The following is an 18,138-nucleotide window of genomic DNA, read 5'->3' as shown; positions in this document are numbered from 1 at the left end:
GGCCGCTTCAGATGATAGCGACTCGTATGAAGGAGAGATGGTCACACATGCTTTGCCGCTGCTGCTTTTTTTGCAGGTCGAAGATGGGACGCCTAGCGTGGGAGAGGATGCCATGTCGCTATTTAGTCCTTCTGTCAAACAAGGTATCTTTTTCTAGCGATGTTTAGAAAGTTAACACTTCTAGAAGCTATATATTGAATTTCTATAGATAAACTCTATAGTTTCTTCATCGTGGTCTCTGGGTATCGCCCACGTGGGATTTGCGCTTCTATTCTATCCAAATAGAGGCTGTCCCTCTCTCTTGCTTCCATTTTTTGCCAACCACCACGGAGAACACATCACCTAGAGCCTGTTTTTTAAAAAGAGAGAGGAGATTTAGTTTCTTTCTGCCAAAGGAAAGTCCTGGTTCCTTGACTTAATCTCGCTTGATCCCTCCTTTAAACCCCATCTGTTGATTAGCGTTTTTACTTCGTTCAGTCCCCCACCCCAGCCCTTCTCAGGTCACCGGTTTATGGCCAACAAGCCTCTTTCCAAACCTTGCCCTTCTTGTTCAGAGAAACAACCCACTGCAGACAGTAGCATCTGTAAGTGAATTGGAGTTTTTTCTGTGTTCCCTAACACTGCGCTTCTGCGCTTTCCTTCAGCGACGGACGCCCAGCGTGTCCCCCCTCATAACCGCACGGCATCGACCAGTTTGTTTCACGAGAATGACCTGGTTGTCTCGTACACGGACCTCGACAATCTCTTCAACTCTGACGAAGATGAGCTCACAGTAAGTTACTTGCCGAGATGGACTTTGCTGCTTTACAGGTGGAAGGCCACAAAATACCACCTGCATTGATGGCAACATATAATTTAGTGTTCGTGTGTGTGTTTTATTTTTATATATATCTGTGTGCATCCTGCTTCTGTGCCATTTCAGATATCTGTAGTTGTGTGACTAACCTTAACCCTTGCCTTAGTCCCATTAATGTGGTGTGCACGATGATCCTTCCTATTTTCCTCTGTCATTGTACAGTCTAGGCAATCATTGACCTAGACCAGGCCTGCTTAACTTAGGCCCCCAGCTGTTTTTGGACTACAACTCTCATAATCTCCAGCCACAGTGGCCAATAGCCAGGGACTATGGGAGTTGTAGGCCAACATCTGCAGGAGGGCCAAAGTTTTGCAGCCCTGGCTAGACTGTACAGTATATTGAGGTGTGTTTGAATTTTTTAAAAAATCCATAACGCTTTATTATTAAAATCTGTGGTCTTACAAAAACCCGTGCAAACCTAACCTGAAGCAAAGGTCTCATAGGAACAGAGGAAGCCGTCTTATACTGAGTCAGACCATTGGTCCATCTAGCTCAGTATTGTCTACACTGACTGGCAGTGGCTCTCCCAGGTTTCAGGCAGGCGTCTCTCCCAGCCCTACCCAGAGAAGCTCACAGGAATTGAACCTGGGGCCTTCTGCAGACAAAAGCAGATATTCTACCACTGAGCTACAGCCCCATCTCAAAACCCAGTTCCCAGTTGCCCGCTTCAGCATCTGTGAAACGTTTAGTTGTTTGGAGAAACAAAAGTCCCTTTGGAATGGTGGCTTAAAAAGCAAGTTGAGATCACAATCTGCCTCGAGCTCTTCTCCATCCAGGAAAAGACTGGTGGAGAGTTCGCAAATGCGTTTTTGTCCCTTGATGACTTGAATGTGTGAAATGGCCGAACCAGACCCCATAGAAAGAGCCCTCCTCATACACCATCGTCTCTGAGGAGGCAGTCCCGACAGTGAACGTGTAAGGCTTGAAGCTGAGTGATTTCCTAGCACGGTGGATCCTTGTATTATGTTTGATCTCTCTCATCCCTCCCTCCCATCCATGAGGTCAGCAGTGCTGAAGGGACTGGCTTGTTTGGATGACCGTCTGCTCAGGTGACGTGGTGTTCAGAGCAGTGGTTTTGGCCGGCTGGTTACCTGTTTCATATGTGTGCCGCACATTCTCCTTGAATTAGTCGCTGTATCAAAACATTAACTCCCGTCTCCCCATTTGAAGAGCAGCAGAGAACTGAAACTTCCAACCCTGTGGCATGATATAGGATTTCTTGTGTTCTTAGTACATTTTCCCCCTAAATTTTCTTGCTGCGCATTATTGTCATGGAATCGTTTTATAAGATGCTTTATGTCAAAGTGTCTGTGTGGGGATATAAATTATTTGTTACAACACAAACGGCTCTCCTACAAAATTTCTCAAAGCAGTTTACATAGAAGAAAATCATCATCATCATCTACTACTACTTCTTCATTTGTTAGCCACCCCATAACAAGTTGTTCTCTGGGAGGCTTACAACACAACATTAAACAAGAGATAAACACACACAACAAATTGAATCATAACAGACCAAAAAGGGGTGGGGAGAAAATAAAAAATGCAATACAAAGCAATTTAACAGACATTTTAAAAACAATCAACCGGAGTGAACAATGTAGTAAAAATATATATAATGATATTGTATTGTATGTCGTACTAAAACCTCCCAATGTCTTGGGCACACACAATGGGATTTCAGACTCTCCCAGCGCCGATTTGTTCTAGAACTGGCTCTCCATATGGCATTTCAAAACCATGGTAGTTATTAAAACATTGCTATGCATGAATCTGCTTAAAATTTACAATGTAGTCGCGTAAAAAATATCTGAATCTCTCCCCCCACCCCTGCTTTCTCTGCAGCCTGGTTCTAAAAGAACTCTCAATGGAGCAGATGACAAATCCAACTGCAAAGAGTCGAAAACGGGAAATCTGGACCCCTTGTCATGCATAAGTGAGTCTCCCCAACATGGTGCTACTTGAAATAACTTCACTGTTGGTCGCTCTGATGGAATTGGATATGGGAACAGAAACATAGGAAACATAGGGAGCTGCCATATACTGAGTCAGACCATTGGTCTATCTAGCTCAGTATTGTCTTCACAGACTGGCAGCGGCTTCTCCAAGGTTGCAGGCAGGAATCTTTCTCAGCCCTATCTTGGAGATGCTGCCAGGGAGGGAACTTGAAACCTAGATGATCTGGTAGTGGTTTCAACATCCATAAGGATTGGGTTCTGCGCCTGCGCAGACCACACTTCAGATAGAATTCTGTAGCTCCTCGCGACGCCCAACCGCCTGCAGCGCGTGGCTGCAGTACTCTTAACGGCGGTTAGGCATCCCCTTCCCTGTTTCTTGTTGACCGCCATAGCGATCACATCTTCGGAAACTTTGCTCCTCAACGAACAACGGACTTCTCTTTGGTGAGCGATACAAACTGATAAAAAGATGCTCTCGTGCCGTCTTGTGCAGCGCCATGAGCTCCGTAAGTCAAGCACTGAAGGAAAAGACCACCTTCAAACGGTCCTGCGATTGCCAGGGTAAACTCCCATCCACCGACGGGCATGACATATGTTTATTCTGCCTGGGAGAGGCCCATAATGTTAGCAACTGCTCTGTGTGTTCTACCTTTAACAAACAGTCTTTGAAAAACAGAGCAGTTCGCCTTAAGGTGGCATTAATGGAACAGGCGTTACAGAGCAAACGCTGTGGGGCCTCTGACTCGAGACCTGCTAAGTCGCAGTCTAAAGTCTCGGCGTCCACGTCATCGGGAGACGCCGGTGCAGTTGTGTCGACGTCGAAGAAGTCGACATCGAAGGTTTTCGCCTCGACTTCAGCTGGGACCTTTAAGAGGCCAGAAGGGCCCTCGGCTCCTAAGCGAAAAGGCACATCACATGAAGTGGAGACACAGAGGAAAAGGCTTAGGAAACACCGATCGAAAGATGGTGTGCTCAGCCTGGAAGGGACACCTTCCCCATCAGGTCTCCAGACCTATCAGAGTCCTTGGCGCCGAACAGCATTGCTCTCGCCGGCACCTACTCCGACTCAGTCCCCTCTACCGGCAAGGCGCACATCAGCGGGTCCATCGACGTCAGAGACTGCAGCAATGTCTGCAGTATCAATGCCATCGACGTCGACGGCGAAAGCAACATCAGCGAAGAGACACTCTTCAACATCGAAGACTTCATCTAAAACTACGGCACCTGAGTCGACGGCGAAGGCAACAGCCTCTACTGTGACCACTATGCCGAAGACAATCTCGACTATGACCTCGATGTCGAGGACGGTCTCGACGATGGAATTGGACCCAGGCCTTTGCGTGTTGGAAGAGTGCACAGAGGAGGCTGCGGACGATGTCAACATACGTCGATTCGATACAGTGGCGGTGATCCACAATGAGGAACTTGAGCCTCCACCATACCCTGAACGAGACTGTGGGACAGAGCTCCCAATGCACGACACTGACGAGGAGGATACCCTCCATCGCATGCTCCGCTCAGAGGAGCCTACAACCTCAATTTACACGTTTCAGGGATTCATGGATGTGAATCAGATCCCCAAGACACCATCTTTAATAGGCCCCTCTACTCCTGTATCGGGGTTGCTGCCCCGGGGGGGATGGCGCATTACCTGCACCGTTTCCCCTGAAGAATACTCCCTATTCCAACAATGGCTGGCTGAGAGAGAGGAACCCCGTTACCCAAGGGTGTTAAAAGAATCAGCAGCACAAACATCCGCTCCAGTTACCTTACAGAGGACGATCTCCCTGCAGGCGGATTGGCCGAGTATGCCAGAAAGAGCAAATAGGAAAATGAAATCGGTATGCTCTCAGACAACTCACCTCCCTCAGAGAGAAACACCCGTCCTGAGGACAGTGTCCCTTCAGGCTGACCTGCTACACCCACTTCCTAGGAAAGAGACATCGTCACAAATTGGAGGGAATGCACAAGCATCCTCACCGATATCCGCCTCTGAAGAGGATGAGGATGCGGATGACCCAGATGGCTATTCATCGGACTCCACTGGGCCCGACGTACCAGAGGAACCTGTGCTGCCAGATCCAGATGAGGATGTGGCCCCAATCCCGACTGTTTCTCCAAATGAGGAGATGAAAGGGTACCACCAGCAGTTGGCGGAGATGGCCCGGGTCCTTGGCCTGGATGTCCAGCAGAAGACACTGGACTTAGATGACCCAGTATATAACATGATGAAGAAGGCAGCTGGGTTACAGGCTGTATATCTGCCAATGCTGCCACACATCTCGAGGGCTGCCAAATCCGCATGGGAGGTTCTCCAGACGTCAACACCAACCTCTAAGCGGCTGGAGGTTTTGTACCGCGTGCAGGAGGAGAACAGTGAGTATCTGATACGCCATCCAACACCGAACTCATTGGTGATTGATTGTGCTACAACCGCTAAAGGAGAAAAACGCCATACGACCCCGGTGGACAAGGATGTCTTGGGAAGCTAGATGTCTTGGGAAGACGGACGTAAACTAGATGTCTTGGGAAGATGGACTTATTCAACAGCCTGCCTGTCCATAAAAATCACAAACTACATTGCTTGTCAGGCTAAGTACACCCATTCCTTATGGGAACTTCTGTACGATCAGCGAACAACCCTGGACCACGATACATTTCTGAAAAAGTTTGAGGCTACCTTTTTGCGTACCGCTTCCACAACGAGACAGCAGCTCGCAAATGCTAAACACTTAGCGGAATCTGAATCGCGAACCTTGACATCGGCGGTGATGCTGAGGCGTCATGCCTGGTTGAGGGGTACGCAATTGCAACAGGACATGAAGGACCACATTGAGGCCTTACCCTTTGGGGGTAAGGGTCTTTTCTCAGATGACACTGATGCGACCATGGAGCAGTGGAAGAAATCTAAATTGACGGCACGCTCCTTTACAAACCAGAAATTCACATCAGCAAGGTACCAGTCATACCAGCAGTACCAACTACCAAAGAAAGCAGGGGTACTTCCGCCAACCGGAATGGAGGGATTATAGGCGCCATACAACTGGCGTCAATTCCAGCCGAGGAACAAACCAAACCAACAGGGCCGCAATAAGCCGTCCCATCAACCAATGCAGCAACTTTGATCTGCCAACGAGTCCACTGACCAGCACCATCTTGGCCCCAGATCCCTGTGAGGCATTCAACACCAACCTGAGCGTGAGGAAAAAGATCACCTTGTCGCCTGCTGGAAATACCATCAAACTGGCCAGTCATGCTCAAGCATGGCACCGCATAACATCAGACCGGTGGGTGTAGAGAATAGTTTTAACAGGCTATGCCATAGAGTTCAAGGAACTGCCTCCTTTCGAAGGGATGAGTTTCACACCAGAAACCTGTGTTCTGCGGGAGGAGGTGCAAGAATTGCTACAGAAGGGGGCCATTTCTCCAGTTCAGTGGGCTCAGGGCCAATCGGGATTCTATTCCCGGTATTTCCAAATACCAAAGAAGGACGGCGGGATCCGCCCGATAATGGACTTACGCTGGCTCAATCAATACATCGAAGTGCGCAAGTTCTGCATGACAACATTGCAAGGCATCCTTCCCCTACTTCACGAGGAGGAGTGGATTGCGACGCTCGATCTCAAGGATGCATACTTCCATGTGGGCATACAGCAGAACCACCGGAAATATCTACGGTTCACTTTGGGGACGCAGATCTATCAGTACAACGTTCTGCCATTCGGGTTGGTGACAGCACCCAGAGTGTTTACGAAATGCATGACAGTCATTGTGGCACATCTAAGGACTCTCGGCCTATCGGTGTATCCGTACCTCGACGATTGGCTTCTGACAGCCAGAATCAGGGAACAGCTGCTTGCGGACATAGAGGTGGTGAAATCTCTATTGCAAGAACTAGGGGTACAGATCAACTGGAAAAGATCCCATCTGACCCCAGCACGAAGCCTACAGTATATCAGAGCATGTTTAGACATGCTGCAGCAGATGGCGTATCTACCAGATGAAAGGTTCCACCGGATTGCCGCCATGGTGCGAAGGTTCCAGGCAGCACCATTACAGAGGGCAAGATCAGTGCAGATTTTTCTAGGACTGATGGCTTCCTGCACCACTACAGTACCCTATGCGAAATTAAGGATGCTCAACTTGCAGATGTGGTTCCTCCAGAACTTCCGACCAAGATGCGATCCACAGTCCATACAACTGATCCTACCGGTGAAAATTCTGAGGTCGCTGCAATGGTGGACGGTCGAAAAACATCTCTTGAAGGGGGTGCCATTCAGGAACCTGTTGCCATCTTATACCCTGACAACAGATGCATCCATGACGGGCTGGGGAGCTCACATGGGAAACGAAAAGGCTCAGGGACGGTGGAATCAGACAGACAGCCACATGCATATCAACTTTCTAGAGTTGCTAGCTGCACACAAGGCTTTGCAAACGCTGGGGAACGAGCTCCGAGACACGGTGGTCCAGCTGCAGATGGACAACACCACTGGCATAGCCTACATCAACAAACAAGGGGGCACAGTGTCTCGTGCTCTGTGCAATCTGAGCCTACAAATATGGAACTGGTGTATTCCAAGAGGCCTCCATTTACAAGCAATACATATCAAGGGGAGCCTCAACTGCTTAGTGGATGCGTTAAGCAGGGAGACGATACTGCACCAACACGAGTGGGAACTGCACACGGAAATCCTCCAGGATCTGTTCACGACCTGGGGCCAGCCGGAGGTAGATCTGTTTGCGACAGAAGGCAACAAAAAATGTGATGCTTATTGCTCCAGGATGGGTCTGGGAAAGCATTCCAAAGGCGATGCCTTTCAATTTCAGTGGGTGAAGAGCTTCTTCTATATATTTCCACCGACACCACTCCTCTCAAGGATCGTAGCCAAGCTCCTTCAGGAAAGTTCAAGAGCAATCGTGGTAGCCCCCTGGTGGCCTCACCAACCCTGGTTCACTCAGCTACTCAAACTCTTGAAAGGAGCTTACAAGCGTCTCCCCAAGTGGAAGGACCAGCTAACGCAGAATCAGGGCCAGGACCTCCACCCCAACCTGTCCGTGCTGAACCTGACAGCATGGATGATAGGTTGTTGAAGAGGATCCTGTTGAACACTCGTAAGGAATCTACGAGGAAGAATTATAATGCTAAGTGGTGCAGGTTCACCGCCTATGCGCGACAGCACCACTTTCGACCAAGAAAGGCGGAACTTAAAGAGGTAGTCCTTTACCTCACCTCCTTAAAGAGGGCAGGGTTGTCGAATGTGTCCATCAAAGTTCACATGGCGGCTTTGTCAGCGCGCCACGCAGGATGGGATGACAAGACTGTCTTCACACATCCTAAATGCAAGGACTTCCTTAGGGGAATAAATAATCTTCACCCTCCTATTCGACAGCCAGCTGAAAAGTGGAGCCTCTCGCTAGTACTAGGGGCACTGACAGAAGCCCCCTTTGAGCCCTTGGCCTTGGCACCGTTGAAGTTAATAACTCTAAAGACATTATTCTTAGTGGCAATAACTATGGCGAAACGCGTAAGTGAACTCGGTGCCTTCCGGATTGATGAACCATATACTGTCATTTACCCTGATCGGGTGGTAATGCGCTTGGACCCGGAATTCAGGCCGAAGATTGTCTCTGATTTCCATCTTAATACGAATATAGTGTTACCAATTTTCTTCAGGGATCCGGAGACACAGCTGGACAAGGCATTGAATTCTCTGGATGTTCGGAGAGTGCTGCTGTACTATTTGAAGGCTACAAAGCGCATACGTAGGACAAAACTCCTATTCATCTGTGAGAAGGGCCAGCATAAAGGACAGCCCCCATCCCAACAGAAGTTGGCTTTCTGGCTGGTGGAGTTGATAAGAAATGCTTATGACTTACAACATGTGGATCCACCCTCTAGAATACGGGCTCACTCCACCAGGGCATATGCGACCTCTGCTGCGCACCTGTCTGGCATTAGGTTTCAGGACATTTGCATGGCGGCGACATGGGCATCGCACCAGGCTTTCATCAAGCATTATGCACTGGACATTTGATTGGCAGCTGTGGCTGAATTTGGACGGGCGGTGTTGAAACGAATTTTACCGTAGCTTCATGCACCCACCTCCATACTTACCAGCTTGTAATTCACCCAATCCTTATGGATGTTGAAACCACTACCAGATAAACAGGTTGCTTACCTGTAACAGAAGATCTGGTAGTGGTTCCAACATTCATAAGACCCGCCCATCCGTCCTCACTGCATGATCAGGGTGCGCATGAGGGGATCAAGCTACGGATCTGACACGCCTGATTGTCGACAACTTCTAAATTGGGTAATGGACAGTGCCAGTCGTCCTCAGTCACACTGAATGGCTTATCACCAAGAAACTGAGGGAAGGGGACGCCTAACCACCATTAAGAGTACTGCAGCCACGCGCTGCAGGCGGTTGGGCATCGTGAGGAGCTAGAGAATTCTATCCGAAGTGTGGTCTGCGCAGGCGAAGAACCCAATCCTTATCAGTGTTGGAACCACTACCAGAACATCTGTTACAGGTAAGCAACCTGTTTCTCTTCCCAGAGCGGCTTCATCCCCTGAGGAGAATATCTTACAGTGCTCACACATCAAGTCTCCCATTCAGATACAACCAGGGCAGACCCTGCTTATTTATGGAGACAAGTCATACTTGCTACCACAAGACCAGCTCTCCTCTCCATAAACCCCTAAAGCATGTTTTAATTCTCAACCAGGCACAGCAGATCTTCATAAAATGTATCCCACGCCGCCATCTTTGGAGCAACACATTATGGGGTTTTCTCCCATGAACATGAACAATAAGGAATATGGCAGCATGGATACCATGCCTGGAGGGACGGTCCTAGAAGGAAACGGTGCTCCTGCTGGTGTTCAGTTCAGAGTCGAGGTAGAGGAGGGGTTCTGCAGCCCCCGGCCCTCCGAAATAAAGGTATGCCAAGTTTGTTGGTTTATTTAACTAACATATTCCTTTTTAAAATTATTTTTCTCCCCAATTTGATTGAAACATAAAGCAGATGGGGAAAATACAGTGTCATAATATTACTTTAAGCAAGTACTAAAAAGAAAACTTTCTAGATATATTAACAGTTCTAAGAAAGTTCAGCAGCAATGATCAACATTTGATTACGCCTGATCAACACTTGGTTGCATAAAGCTGAATACATAAAGCTTCACAAATCAAATCTGGACAATGGGAACAAATGATGTCCTTGTTGGATATTAAAGTTTATAAAGGGATCCCAAGTTGACATAAATGACTCAGTTGAGACTTTATTCATATAAACTGAAACTTTGGAAATTGAGGCATAATCCCATAATTTGAAGAACCAATCATTTAAAGAGGGGATTTCAGAAACACACCAATTATGAGCATATAAAATCCTGGCTGCAGTTATCATATATAAAGACAGCTAAGATATTCCTATCCTGCCCAAAACTTGCATCTGGGCGGTTGTCTTTGTGTCCTGTTTTCTGAATTCGATGGTGCCGTTAGCTTTGATCACCCCCTGGGTACAGTTTGGGATTTATCGGGGTTCAAGGGCAGTGTTGAGGTCACTTGAGGGCACTCAGATGGGGTTTTCTGCTCCTCGGATGCCCTGATTTGAGGGATATGCAGAGTGGTTCTCCCACTTTCATCTCTTCATGGTTGGATGGAATCTTTATTTTGCCTTGGTGGCGCCATGGTAGTTGCTACGGATGCTGAGTAGTGGCCCACACATTTTGGATGTCTGGGTAGCCGGCACTGGTTTCTAGTAGCCTGCAAAGCCTATATGGGCTTGGCTTCTTGCTTCGAAGAGGCAGAAGGAGGGGGCTTTCCAGCGTGTGTTGCATCTCTAGCAGGGCTGCACAACTTCTGCAGATGTGGGACTAGAATTCCCATCACCCCTGATAATGGGCATTGCAGCCCAACAGCAGCTGGAGGCAGGTCAGAGTTGGGCAGCCCTGGTCCCTAGTAGGCCCTCCTCTCTGACACCAAGGAGGGGTCCCAGTGCAAGCCTCGGCCCTTGTGAAAGAGCTGCTTTCTCTTTCCCGGCACCCAGTTTGCAAGCGGCCTCTTTAAAATGTGGCAACGTGTGCTGGGGGATTTCCCTGCTGATGGTCAATGTTAAAGTTCAGCGGATGGTCAGCACCGAGAACCTGGTGACTGTGCTTGCACGCTTCCTCATTTAATGTGTGTGTTTTGGGTTTGTTTTGGACTTTGCACTGAGTGGCAGTTCACATACTGACCTTGGAGTCGGCACATGGGGAAAGGTCACCACAAAGATGAGATGGAGGCCCTCCATGCAGAGGCCTGATTGGTGTGATCACCCTCTTCCTCCCCCCCACCTTCCAAAGTGGAAGAAGCATGGTGGGGGGGTGCCCACCCACCATCGGATCAGGTCCGGCAAACATGTGACCCACTCCCTTGAGTCTGTGTTGATGATCTGTAGGAGAATAAAGGGCAGAGTTGCTCAACTTGGGCCCTCCAGTTGTGTTTGCACTGATTTATTTATTTATTGATTAAGTGCCATCAGGTTGGTGTCGACCCTTAGCAACCACATAGATCAGTTCTCTCCAGGATCAGCTGTCTTCCACTTGGCCTGATGTGTCTTCCACATGGCCTTTAAGATCTCTCAGTGGTGCATACATGGCTGTCATGATCGAGTCCATCCACCTTGCTGCTGGTCGTCCCTCTTCTCTTTCCTTCAACTTTCCCTAGCATTATGGAGTTGTAGTTGGACTACAACTCCCATAATCCCCAGCCACAGCAGTCGATATAGGGAGTCACAGTCCCGATACAGGGAGACCCAACGTCAGCTTGAACCATAAGCCTCCGTAGTTCTGAACATTCCCTTTGACTTGGCCCCTCGTCTTTCAAATGAGAATATTGAGGAAGGTTAGTCTCTCCCCGAATGGCCCAGAGGCTTTGTCACCAATACTGCACAGCATTACAAGGCACCAATACTGCACAGCATTACAGACTCCTGTTGGGTTTGTCCTTGCTTGCCTACCTGTATCTCTCTTCCTAATGCTCTTCCCTTTGGCCGGCTAGGATTATTCCTACGTGTATAAGCCCGAAAACAGCCAGGCCTTTGTGGGCTGCTCCATGTTTGCGCCGTTGAAGACCCTCCCCAGCCAATGTCTCCCATCCATCAAGCTGCCGGAGGAGTGTGTGTACCGACAGAGCTGGACTGTGAGCAAGCTGGAGTTACTTCCTCCGGGACCCGCCATGCCATTCATCAAAGAGAGGTATGTCTTGTTGTGTGGTGACTGAGAACTCTGTGTGTGTGTGTGGTGTGTGGTGTGGGGGCAGATAAACACACACATACGGTATGTGCGGTGCGTGCGGTGCGGTACGTGTGGTGCAGTACGTACCTTAAAGGACAACACATCAGGAGCTTCTCTCATGCAGCCTGCGTCCAAATGTGTTGGCATTTGCCATCCAAATGTGTCACTTGCTCTAAAATTCCTTTGACTGAACTGGTCTGAAAGTGACGATAACTTGACACTTTCAGCAACCCCCTAAATAATTCACGCCGCCTTTCATCATTGCGCTGCCACTTAAAATGGCTTGGTTTCCCTCCCTGTTTTCAAAACCACTATTTAGCAGGTGTAAATAGGATTCGCTCTCTCCATTGAATGGTTTCTTGGGAGTGCTTAGTAGGCGAAGCTTAATTTTAATAACTTTTGAAGAGTATTAGTCTGACTCGGTAGAATGCAGCTTCCTGTGTTCCTGTTTGGGCCCGTTCCTTGAAAAGACACTGTTCTAAATCTATGCCGCCATGTTGAATTAGTTGTGTTGCTGTCTACTCATTGTCCAGATCATTCATTCATTCATTCACTCATTCAGCTAACATACTGCCCAAAGCTTGCATTGCTGGGCTGTTTACAACAGAAGAAAACCAGTGATGACCAAAAATTTAAACATTAGCAAACACAATAAATAACAAAAAGTAAAACAGTAGTTAAAATAAATGACAGCAGAAAATTAAAACATTATAAACAATTTAAAAATTTTAAAACAGTGTTTTTAAAACAATGCTAAAATGATTTAAAACCGTATTTAATTAAAGATTTTTTTAAAAAAATAATTGTCAGAGATGGGGAGGCTCTTATTTCAATAGGGAGCGCATTCCAGAACTGTGGGGCAGCAGCGGAGAAGGCCTGTCCTTGAATAGCCAGCAGATGAGCCAGTGGCAACTGCAGACAGACCTCTCTTGAAGATAGACGGTGGGCATTGTGACGAAGAAGACATTCTCTTAAATATCTTTCCTCCTAATATCGTGTGTTAATGATGATCTAGATTCTAGAGTTCTCTAATAGTTTGCATAAAAATCTTTCCTTTCTTTCCACTAGTGATGGGAGCACTATTGATCAAGAGTACGGCCCTGCCTACACTCCGCAAACGCATACTCCCTTTGGAATGCCACCCAGCAGTGCCCCACCCAGCAACAGTGGGCCCGGCATTCTCCCTTCGCCTTCCACCCCTCGCTTCCCCACCCCTCGAACTCCACGGACACCTCGGACTCCCCGGGGGGCTGGGGGGCCAGCCAGCGCTCAAGGCTCAGTCAAATACGAAAATTCAGACTTGTATTCGCCAGCTTCAACGCCGTCAACGTGCAGGCCACTGAATTCAGTTGAGCCCGCCACCGTTCCATCTATCCCCGAAGCCCACAGCCTCTACGTCAACCTCATCCTCTCCGAATCGGTGATGAACCTCTTCAAGGACTGCAACTTTGACAGCTGCTGCGTCTGCGTCTGCAACATGAACATCAAAGGAGCTGATGTGGGTGTCTATATCCCAGACCCAACGCAAGAGATCCAGTACAGATGCACCTGCGGCTTCAGCGCCGTCATGAACCGGAAGTTTGGCAACAGCTCTGGCCTGTTCCTGGAGGATGAGCTGGACATCCTGGGCCGCAATTCGGAGTGTGGCAAGGAGGCTGAGAAACGGTTTGAGGCCCTCCGCAGTGGTCCTGTCGAGCACGGTGGAGGGCCGAAGGAGGCTGACAAGTTGCCCGACGAGCTCATCCTCCTGCTGCAAGACCAGTGCACCAACTTGTTTTCCCCCTTTGGGGCGGTGGATCAAGACCCCTTGCCCAAAGTGGGCGTGGCCGGCAGCCTGGTGCGCGCTGAGGAGAGGGACTGTTGCAACGACTGCTACCTTGCGCTGGAACACGGGCGCCAGTTCATGGACAACATGTCGGGAGGGAAAGTCGATGAAGCACTTGTGAAGAGTACTTGCTTGCATCATTGGTCCAAACAGAACGGTGAGTGTGTTGCACGGGCAGTCATGTTCCTAACTGGCTTCACAAGGATGCTTCAGATCTCTCACTGCTGAAACGTTTGCTACGTTTCAGGGGACTTGCGTAACTGGTCTGAACAATCTTCATTAAGCATGATTTAATTTTATTTATTTGGCATATTTATATATGGTCCCAAGCTCGCATCTCTGGGAGGTTTACAATGAAACAGAATTAAAATATTTTAAAAATCATGATACATCTACCTAAAAGCCTGGATAGATAAAGGTGTCTTAACAGCCCCTTTAAAAGCTGCCAGGGATGCGGAAGCTCTTATTTCTTAACTACCCAAGAAGTTATGACATCAATAGCTCGAGTTCCCAAGTGATTCTTTTTTCTAGAAGATTCAGAAGTTTGGCTCTTTAGGAAACTCACCACCCTTGCGACAAATGGTGCGAACCTGTAAAAATGTCCTTGCGCGTATATGGGTTTTTTTGTGACCGCTAAGGGATCTTCAGAGCGAGTGTGAAGGGGTCTGACTCTCAGGTTTTCAAGGCAGTGGGGAAATTGGGGTGAGAGCAGGAGGTGCTGGGCTGGAATGGGAAGGGAACCTGCCTTTGAGATATGGAAGGAACTTGCCTGGGGTGCAAGAGAGAATCCTCTCCCCCTTTTGACAATTGGTGGGGGGCGGGGGCGGAGCCAATCTGGAGGCCCCCCCCCCCCCCCGCTACCTTCGCTTGCAACTCCTTGGAGCTAACCTTGGTCTTCTCAGTTGTAGACGTGAGCATGCAGTGTTCTCAGGACATCCTTCGCATGCTGCTCTCACTCCAGCCGGTCCTTCAAGATGCAGTGCAGAAAAAGCGGACCGTCCGCTCATGGGGCGTGCAGGGCCCCTTGACGTGGCAGCAGTTTCACAAGATGGCCGGCCGCGGCTCTTACGGTAAGTGCTGCCTCTGGAAGCGTCTCCCCTTGGTTGCTTGGGCCTTCGTTTGAAACTGTTATTGCTCAGGGGAGAGAGAGAATTTTAATGCATGGGAAAGGGTGATCTTTTGGGAAGGGGTGGTGTGCTTGGAATGCCAGTGGCTTATATTTTGATTTGAAAATTGTAACTGGAGTGCTGTGCCCACTAGGTGTTCTTCACTGAAGTCTGTAGACCACGTAGTCCAGGGGTTCCCAACCGGTGGCTCCAGGGATTCTCAGCGTTGGGTCCCCAGATGTTATTAGACTTCAACTCCTATAATTCCCAACGAAAGGCCACTGGGGCTGGGGATTATGGAAGTTGAAGTCCAGTAACATCTGGGGACCCAACGTTGAGAATCCCTGCTTCAGATGTTGTCAGACTACAACTCCCATCATCCCCAGCTACAGTTCATTGTGGCTGGGGAAGATGGGAGTTGCAGTCCTTTGACATCTAGAGGACCACAAGTTGGGAACCCCTGATGTAGTAGAATCTGGAATTCGTGATGGAGCAGGGGAAAGCTTTTATGATTAGACAACGAGGAATGCCCTTAACCAAATGAAGAGATTAGACTTCGAGGAATCAAGGGAAAGGATTGTCCTGCCCTCTCTCTGTATTATACAATACCAGGGCTGAAGAGCACAGTTCTTCCATGTCCTCTGGCTCGATGCCTTGGGGTCAAATGTCTTCGTAAACTAAGCGGAGCTACTGCTACTTACAGTGGGGTCCCCATCTTAGCGAGATAAGCCACCCTGGATCCCTCATCTAGGCAAGAAGCCTTCTGCATTTGGTTGAAAACTGAGGCAAGCAGAGACTACAGACAGGCGGGCATGACAAAAGTGAAATGTGAAGGGAGGGGGTGTTCAGCCTCCCCTTGTCCCAAGCCCTGCAATGCCACATTGAAATTATTCACTGGAGAATCTCTCGCACAGCCCAAAGACCTCCAACTTCATTCCAGGTCCAGCTATACAGATGTGCGTGTCCGGTACTTAACTTGACTGCCTGTAGAACGTCGATGTTTTCTCTGCAGAGACTAGAATAGTAAAAAGAGAGGGCAGAATGGGAAGACGGCGCCTTTGTCGACACAGGCACTCCCAGCTGTTCTGCTGGTGCTTGGAGATCGTGTTCTTGCTAATTTTTTCCTTCTGTGTGCGGAATGAGTTTTGTTCTGGGCGGCAGTATCAAGGCAGTGTGCGTGCACATGTGCATTCAGAGTGGCACCTTCTTGATTCCGCCTGGGCGGGATCTAAAATTAACGGAATGGACATCCAAAAGCGTGTGAGCACCCACGTGTACCTTGGAAGGGACACTGCTCGGAGAGCTTTGAGGACTGAATTGCTTCCTTGGGATCTGAAAGACTAATATGGAGGGGAATGCTAACATATGTGGGGGGAATCTTCTTTCCTTGCCCAGGAACCGACGAGTCCCCAGAACCACTTCCCATCCCGACTTTCTTGCTGGGGTACGATTACGACTTCCTGGTGCTCTCTCCGTTTGCCTTACCCTACTGGGAGAGGCTGATGTTGGAACCCTACGGATCTCAAAGAGACATTGCTTACGTTGTGGTTTGTCCGGAGAACGAAGCCTTGCTTAACGGTGCCAAGACCTTCTTTCGGGACCTGACGTCAATATACGAGGTAAGGCACCGGAGAGGAGGGCTGCTGCGTTGGTTCCGGACTTGGTGGTGGCCGTTGACCAGCTGTGTGCCTTCCGGCTGGCATGTAAACTCCTGCGAGCCTGATCTCAACAACGCAACCAACATGGATGGCGGCAACAGAGGATGATTCCTCTCGTTTAGCAAGACTTGGGTTTAAGTCCCTGTTTGCTTATCCTACAGATGCTCATCCAGTGGTTACGTTAGGTCCTGCCCTCCTGCACTGGAGGCTATAAACCTCGCCATCCCTGGTGGTGGCACCTTTGCATTCTGTTGCATGAGAATCGCCAGATTGTGATTTTCATAGCGATGTGATATAAATGTGATTACATATGGTGCATTTGTTGAAAAATGCAATCCCCCTACTCCTGCAGTTGCAACTCCAGGTGTGTGGATACCCTCCATGGAAGCTGACCCTTAGTCCTAGGTGGGATGTGCAAGCCAGATGTTGGCCCAATTCAGCTCGAATCTGGACCAGATTTGAGCCAACCCGGGTGGCTCGAGCTCGATAGAGCCCAGGGCCCCTGCTGCCACCTCGTGAGTTTCTGCCGCTAATGGTGAGGCTTAGTTTTAAAGGTAAAAATAAAGGATCCTCCCTCTCCTCCACCACTTTCAAGTTAAAGGAGGAAATCCCCTGTACTTGTAAAGGAGAATCCTAGGTGGATTCCCCTTTACAAGTATATCGCCTTGAGCCAGCCTGTGATCTAGTTCCACGAACCAAGGGATGGTCCGATTTGAACTCAGACCAGTAAACACCCCCACCCCCTTTTTAGGGGCCAGTCCGGTTTGACTTTGGACCGCCCAAACGAGCCTGGCTTGGTGCGAGCCGGCTCGCACATCCCTAGTCCCAGGGAGCTGTACATGCCTCCAGCTGAAGTTTCATTGGTCTTGGCCCAAGGCCTAACAAAAGTCGAGATTAGAGAATATGTTAAAATTCCAAAGCTTTGTTGTAGGCAGCTTGGGCAAGTCAGAGAAACTGCAACACAATGGAAAACTCAGTGACAGAAAATGACTGGCCTCGGCTGTCGACTTGACAGTCTTAAGGCCCAGGGGCCAGTGGAAACCCCCCCCCCCCCCGCCTCACACACCCCATCTAATGGGCCAGTGCAGCCCCTTTACTGATTGTTTGTTTTGGCCTGTGTGGCGCTTCAGGTAAAGGTCAATATTCTGCACAGCCCCCCTGGCACCATGGAGAGGTGATAGTTCTTGCTGCCCAGTGCTGGCAGGCCGTGGTGGCGCTCCTTGTAAGGAAACGGAGCCCTCTTGAGTCCCTCTGCCATCTTGGAAGGCATGCAGAGAGTGCTGGGAAGTCTAGTCCTTCCTGTCGCTTTCCTCCTCGAATTCTTGAGGGGGCTCCATTTCTCTTCCCAGCGCTGGGGAAAGCGCAATACTCGGGATCAGCACCGTGGGAAATGGCTCTCACGCTGAAGGTTCTTGGCCCAAGTGGCAAAGATCCCTGGTCTGTGGCACA

General features: G+C 49.1%; 1 protein-coding gene across 6 annotated transcripts in view; it reads left to right on the top strand.

Annotated features, from left to right (window-relative positions):
• Nucleotides 1-18,138, top strand: part of MED13 (mediator complex subunit 13) — a 127,537-nt gene that overhangs the window by 90,063 nt on the left and 19,336 nt on the right. For 3 of the 6 annotated variants that reach the window (XM_053275157.1, XM_053275155.1, XM_053275154.1), the window contains exons 11-18: nucleotides 77-143; nucleotides 645-772; nucleotides 2,702-2,792; nucleotides 9,547-9,761; nucleotides 11,865-12,061; nucleotides 13,169-14,082; nucleotides 14,828-14,995; nucleotides 16,427-16,650. In XM_053275157.1, the coding sequence (XP_053131132.1) occupies nucleotides 77-143; nucleotides 645-772; nucleotides 2,702-2,792; nucleotides 9,547-9,761; nucleotides 11,865-12,061; nucleotides 13,169-14,082; nucleotides 14,828-14,995; nucleotides 16,427-16,650 (2,004 nt within the window). The remainder of the gene's footprint in view (nucleotides 1-76; nucleotides 144-644; nucleotides 773-2,701; nucleotides 2,793-9,546; nucleotides 9,762-11,864; nucleotides 12,062-13,168; nucleotides 14,083-14,827; nucleotides 14,996-16,426; nucleotides 16,651-18,138) is intronic. The other 3 variants (XM_053275156.1, XM_053275152.1, XM_053275158.1) reach the window with 2 other exon arrangements.

Source organism: Hemicordylus capensis, chromosome 12 (genome assembly GCF_027244095.1).
Source record: "Hemicordylus capensis ecotype Gifberg chromosome 12, rHemCap1.1.pri, whole genome shotgun sequence".
Classification (NCBI taxonomy): Eukaryota; Metazoa; Chordata; class Lepidosauria; order Squamata; family Cordylidae; genus Hemicordylus; species Hemicordylus capensis.
The sequence above is the reverse complement of the archived record's forward strand: the minus strand, read 5'-3'. Positions and strand labels throughout refer to the sequence as shown.